This window comes from Homalodisca vitripennis, chromosome 3 (genome assembly GCF_021130785.1).
Source record: "Homalodisca vitripennis isolate AUS2020 chromosome 3, UT_GWSS_2.1, whole genome shotgun sequence".
NCBI lineage: Eukaryota > Metazoa > Arthropoda > Insecta > Hemiptera > Cicadellidae > Homalodisca > Homalodisca vitripennis.
Window position 1 is genome coordinate 151,677,040 of NC_060209.1, and position 7,114 is coordinate 151,684,153.

The 7,114-nt window shown below is 33.6% G+C and overlaps 1 protein-coding gene across 1 annotated transcript; it reads right to left on the reverse strand.

Moving 5' to 3' along the window:
• Positions 1-478: 478 nt before the first annotated feature.
• LOC124358402 lies at positions 479-1,024 on the reverse strand. Its single transcript, XM_046810703.1, has one exon. The coding sequence runs from the start codon at positions 1,022-1,024 to the stop codon at positions 479-481; it is 546 nt and encodes a 181-aa protein (XP_046666659.1).
• Between the last annotated feature and the right edge of the window lie 6,090 nt (positions 1,025-7,114).

Consider the following 7,114-nt stretch of genomic DNA (forward strand, 5'->3'; position numbering starts at 1 on the left):
TACAGAGCCGCAAACCCGACCTCAAACGGACAACCGAGTCAAAAATGACAGCTGTTCAAAGATGGCTAAGAGTTTGCAACTTAGGTTAACGTAACAAAATACACTGATGAGCTTTTTGATTTTAACTTTACTAACCCAAAACTGTTTACAATTTAATGAGTTATTCAAATGACCCTCAAACACCTCAAGAAACACATCATGTCCATTTTTTAATGTTAGGAAGTTCTGTCCCCCAGTTCTTCTAGTAATAAATCCTAGAGCGTAGCTAGAAATAATCCGAGTATTTAATAAGATATCCAACCCTTTTTGGAGCACTTGTGTTGTTTGTGCGAAAAGAAGACAGAGATCCGACTCAACCCAACTCTGTTTGTTTAAAATTATTAGGCTGTATAAAGTGTATACGTCTTAGTACTAATGGATAATATTTTAACAAGATAATTAAGCTGTATTAAGATTAAATGCAATTTACAATAATTAACTAAAACCTATCCAAGTCCGCCTGGCAAGTCACCTGAAACACTGGCGCTAACTCTTCTTTCCTTAGAAAAATTTTGCTACCTCGAACCCAGAGATACTTGACGCTCTTTCCTTTTTTGACTTGTTGCTCCGCCCCTAGCAGTCGTCTCCTCGTTTGTGACAGGGCCTTGTTTATATAAATGTGCTGGTCCATACTGAGATTCATGTGTCTGGTGAAGAAGTTGTTCTTGACTGTGCGCTTCCTCAGCAGTTTCTCTTCATCAATACGTCGAACGAATTTGACTACAATTCCTGGTTGCGGACTGTTTGGACCAGGTCTCTTTCCCATGCAATGACAGGCGTCAATCATTGAGTCCATGATCTCTACGTCGAGCGCATTTCCTACTTCTTTTACTACCGCCACTACGTCTTCGTTCTTCTGTTGAGGGATGCCATGTATCTCCACAGAATTGACTCTTGAGTAATATTCCAAGTCGTCAATACGCATCTCCAGACTGCTCCCTTTCACTCGAAGGTTTCTGTTCTCCGCAGCCAGCTGTTCAATCATCTTGAGACACTTTTCAAGGGACGCAGTTTGTTCTTTGACAGCTTTCTTGTTGTCATCCAGTTTGTCACTTAAAACTTTATATGACTTGATTATATTATTTTCAACTTGTTTTTTATTTTAAAAATTTCTGTCACCTTTTTCATAGCATCTTCTAGTGTAAGTTTTCCTTCCGTCTTTTCAGAGTTGAATCTCATTCTCTTACGTGTCTTCTGAGCTTACGGACTGTAAAAATAAGTGTCCTGTCGAAAACATGACTAATTATGTGACAAAGGTAACAATGGATATTTATATTTAATTTTATTTATAATTGTTTGCCCTTTGGAACGGAGGAAGCTACGAAATCTAGTAACCAAAGTAAGGTCTAATGTTAAATCATTAACCTGGTATCCTGTAAGACTATCCCACTCTAGAAGTTTTTAAAGAGACGCTTCATTTAATAGAAGGGGATATATAACCAATATATACCCTATATGAACAGATGTATTGCAGTAAGTAAATAATGATAGATAAAATACGGTTATAGCTTCTTACTGTAAGTGTAGTTAAAGATGAAGGTGCTGTTGAACATACCTAATTATGAGACAAATGTAACAATAGCTATTTATAATTAATTATATTTATAGTTGCTAGAACAGTGCTGTTTGTGGAAGCAACCAATATAAGGTCTAAGGTTGAATCTTTACCCTGGTATCCTGTAAGACTTTCCCACACCAGAGATTACTAAAAGAGACGCTCCATTAAGAGAAAAGGAATGTAGAAGGGATAAAACCAAGTCAAGAGGGAAAGGAAACGAGTCAAATGTAGGAAAATAAGGAATACCGGGGAGGTAGGGAGTTTCAGAGATGTTAGTCACAAGGAGAGTTATTAGGCATTGTTAATAAGTATTGCATAATTCAATTCCTTGATCACCCCTTCAAAAGTGTTAATAAAAAGAATATTAAGGGCCTTATAAATTGTTTTTGTGTTGATATATGTATACAATTTATAATATCCTGTATATACAATATATGAACTGATATATTGGAGTAGGTAAATAATGATGGTTGTTGTAGCGGACTGTAAAATTAAGTGTCCTGCCGAAAACATGACTAATTATGTGACTAAGGTAGCAATGGATATTTATAATTAATTATATTTATAGTTGCTTGCCCTTTGTAACGGAGGAAGCTACAAAATCTAGTATCCAAATAAGGTCTAATGTCAAATCATTAACCTGGTATCCTGTAAGACTATCCCACTCTAGAGGTTTTTTAAAGAGACGCTTCATTTAATAGAAGGGGATGAAGAAGGGATACCAAGTTTAGATAGGAATGGAACCGAGACAAAATGTAGCAATATTAGTTTTACAGAGGAGGGAGGGAGTTTCAAAGAAATTGGCCACAAGGAAAGTTATCTGGCATTGTTAACCAGCAATTACATTAATTTTATCGTGATTATCCTTCCAAGTGTTATTAAAAAGTAATACGTTATAAGCCTTTTTAGTGTTGCTATTCTTAAATGTTTTGTATAACCTATATATACCCTATATGAACAGATGTATTGCAGTAGGTAAATAATGATATTTTTCGATAAAATACAGTTACAGCTTCTTACTAAGTGTTGTTAATTAATTTATATTATTTTGAATTTTTTAAATTTAACACGAAATGAACATTATTATGAATTGTGTTGTATGAGTAATCATACGTACTCTTAAGTATGATCGTATTTACTTATGTATCTATGCAAAATAGAAAATTTTAAGTTAATTAAACGTATTAATATTTGATTCTTTTCGCCCGCTACGAGCAATTAAGGCCCGCTACGTTCTAGGAATGTTATGTTTAATATGAAACTTATAAGAGAATGTAAAGATGAGGGTGTTGTTGAACATACCTAATTATGAGACTAAGGTAACAATAGCTATTTATAATTAATTATATTTATAGTAGCTAGACCAGTGCTGTGTGTGGAAGCAACCAAATCTAGCAACCAATATAAGGTCTAAGGTTGAATCTTTAACCTGGTATCTTGTAAGACTTTTCCACTCTAGAGATTACTAACAAAAACGCTCCATTAAAAGAATGTAGAAGGGATAACCAAGTCGAAAAAGGAAAGGAAACGAGTCAAAATGTAGCAAAATTAAGGATTACCGTTGAGGTAAGGAGTTTTTGAGATGTTAGTTACAAGGAGAGATATCGGGTCCGGTTCGATTACTCCACCGATCGTTGGCCCAACGACCCAAACAGTAGTTTAGTTATAAATAAGAGGGTCGTTGGCCCAACGTTCGGTGGTGTAATCGGACCGATTTGTTTGATAAAGTATAACATAACCTAAACGGGTCGTTGGCCCAACGAACCTTATTTATAATTTAAACAGTAAATTTACAATCAAGGTTCGTTGGCCCAACGATCCAAAATTTACTTACAAATATCAATAGCGTTTATGGTTCGTTGGGCCAACGACCCCATTGCTGTAAGAAGTGAACTTGTAAAATACAGATTCGATTACTCCACTGTTCGTTGGGCCAACGACCCGTTTTATAAATTATATAGGTTCGATTAGTCCACTGGGCCGTTGGCCCAACGACCCGATCAAATAAAACATTGCATTTCAAATGAAAAGGGTCGATTACTCCACTGACCGATTAGTCCACTACAGCGCGGGGGCAGGCGGCGGCATCGGCAGCCACTCCTCCTGCACTATAACGGTTTATATCTGCATTATGAGTAGCCTACATTACATACATTTCATGAAAATATAATTATTATAAATTATATATTAGTAAAATGCAGGTATGAAGTAACTTGTACATTATTATTTTTGTGTCTATAAGAAACAAACTATATTAGTTAATATAAACCTAATATATTTTTAGTTCCCATTTCTTCTACATAATTGATGTGACTAAACAAACAAACAAATAAATGTATATATATTTATGTATGTAAAATTTGTATAGATGGCAATAGCACGATTTTAATCTTCATTGAAACTACATTACTATTGATTTTTTTTAAATATATAGGTATATATTTATACAAGTATATATATACAAGTAAAACAACTGCCAATTATCTTCAAAAGCCATTGAATAATTTTGTAAAGCATTTATACATATTCGTGTATCCCGTACATTTCTTCAAATGGATATAAACTAAATATACAATAAATATCAAAGAAAACTATACCAATCATTCAAACTTACTTGTGAATATGTTGGTAATTTTAACATAGAAGCCGCTGAAGAAATAATGTAGATTGTTAATGGGATGTAAGAGAAGGCATTACATTATCTTATAACACAAATTCTATACGAGTTTAATCTAAAAAACGTAATGCATCTATTAGGCTCTCAGTTTTAAGTAGGATAGTGTCATTTGTGGTACTATATTATAAATACAATGTTATTGGCTATGTCGCAAGAAGTATGCAACTGACCACTAATAGAGCTTTAAATTGCCTAATTCCAATATTATTCTTTTGGCGGTGTCTTCCTCAGCTTCCTTCCAAGTTGAAATTTCCAAACTTGAATCGATGTCTCCGTGACAAACCTTGTTATAATTGTTAATAGTTTTAATCTGAAATAAAAGATTTTTTGTCGTTGTAACTTTTTACGCTGTGATGGTTGATGAGAGTAGTGACAACTGTCGACCGTAACATGAAGTCGCAGTCAACAATTTTACATGATTGTGTTAAGTTTTTATTGAGCCTGGTTGTTTATTTCAGTAAATGTACATCAGAAAAGATAGTAAAAGGATTAGTTCTTCTGTTTAGACGGCCGGTATCATAACCAACATCTGTTTTTGCCAATTTACAACTCATAAATAATAATGCTTACTTAACAAAATCTTCAGCCTAACCATAGAAAGCTACCCTCAGTAATAATATTTTTCCGGTTTAAGATCTGTTGACTTAAGATAGGTCCCCACAGCAAGACCGATACATTGTAAGAATTTAATTGGGTAAGCATCGTTTCGACGGGTGTGAACTGCACAACTTAGATATTATCAAATCATATATCTCGTGTTTTGGTATTCTAGGTTATTATTACCGAGAAGTGTTCTATGAACTGCTTAAAACCTTCAATTTTGTGTACATTATTTACATTTACTCTATATAATTGTCCAGTAGGACTAAGATAGCGAAGCAGTGTACACTTGTACAGACGGAGAATCAATCGTGCCCATTAAACAAACTAGGCGACCACCGAGAACGGCAGCTTTGAGAGGCGGCAAAAATAAGAAAAGTGACAAGAATGTGAATAAATTACTGTACAGAAACCAAGCCAAAAATACATAGAAGAGGCTCGTGCTACTTTAAAACTTGCTTATCATATCAAACATTACTTCGAGTGTCAGCGAAATCCCTGGGTAAGTTCCGCAAAAGTTTATTATAGTACCAGAAGCCTTTGTAGCTATCCTGTTATGTAACAGTGAAGACAGCAACAGTGTGAGTTGTGTTCGGGGGTGGGCGTGATGACACTGTGATGTGGCCTTGAAAGTTCATATTGCCGCGTCGCTTCCATAACCCCATCACTACTAACTTGTCTAAACCTTTACTCTAGTTAGTGGATCACTCACTCATCAGACTAGTTTTAGGGGTTTTTTATTGGCCCTGTGTAGTTTTTATGGAAAATAGGGCACTTGTTTCAAACCATAAATCTTTCATTTCAAAAACAGACTTTAGTGTTTCAATGATAATGAATTGTTAAAATTACAATTATCTGTTAATACTAGTTGTTTATAACACTAGTTATTATATTCAGTATAGAATAAAACACTTATAGGTTTAAATTCATATTTATAACGCAGTTACTTTATCGCCTTGTTAGAAGCAGAGTCTCAGATGCGCGGTCGGCAGCTAACTAGTGTGGCCTCTTCAAAAGCTTGGCATTATAAAAAAATTCAAGTTGCCAGATTTAAGTGAACTCATATCTACTTTCACGAAAAATAACCGTGAAAAATGAAGGCATAGATAAATGATATGTACATTTTTTACAAGATCTGTTTTTATAAAGTTCTTTTACAGAATAGCAAAAGTTTTATTCATTAAATTTATATTTGGGATCAATAGCAACACATTAAATAACATGCTGTATGACTAATTAAAGCCTCGTTATACTTTGTAAAAAGTTGATTTTTTGTTTTTGTATTTCTGTATGGAGGGGAGGGGGCCGATCGAGTTGGTTCTGTAGTGTGTCAAAAAGGACTAGCTTTGAGCGATGGAATAACATACGCCGGCGTCTAATGACACGCCCTTTAGCGAAATGATGTTGTACAACCCATTACTCTTATCATAATGTTTTAGTAAACCAATAATTTTAGAATACACCATATTTTTATGTATGTGTAATAGTTAATTTAGAGCTTAATGAGTAAAATCAAATTAAGAAAGAAAGAAAGAAAGAAAGAAAATATTTATTTCCCAAAAATAAAACATAGTTAATACATAATAAACAATAACAGATATGTATACAATAAAGTCCTTGACCTGCCAGGGTGTCGACCAGAAAAAATATGCTATAAGATTTACACTAAGATAATTGAAGCTCACAAAATTAAAATATTAATATTTACATAGACATCAATATAATCTAAAAGTTTAACTTAACTGTTTTCCTAGAATGTACTAAAATTAAAATTAAAAAAAAAAAAAAAAAAAAACACGTTTTGGTTAACTAACATACTTAAAATACTCTCCCCCAGCTCTAAATAATTCATCTTTTTTTATATTTTGGGAAATATAATATACCTCTAAAGGCAAGCCTGTGCAGAGGTACATCTTCTACATTGACAAAATATTATAAGTCGAGCATAATAATTAAATAAATAATATATTAGCTTACTCATTATATAATTAATAGACTACAAATAATGATAGGAAAATATTCTTTTTAGGTGCTGATCATATGTCCCTAATTTTGGCCGTAAAAGTTTAAATGTGTCAAGAAAAAAACTAAAAAAGAAAAAAAAATTACCTTCTCTGTCTGTAGGTTTTCGTGATTTGAGCAGCGTTTTGTGTGTGTGAGTGTGTGTCGGTTTATGTGTTGGTATGGGTGCATTCTTTACTTAGATAATATTGTATGTAGGTGTAAGTGTACGAATTGTT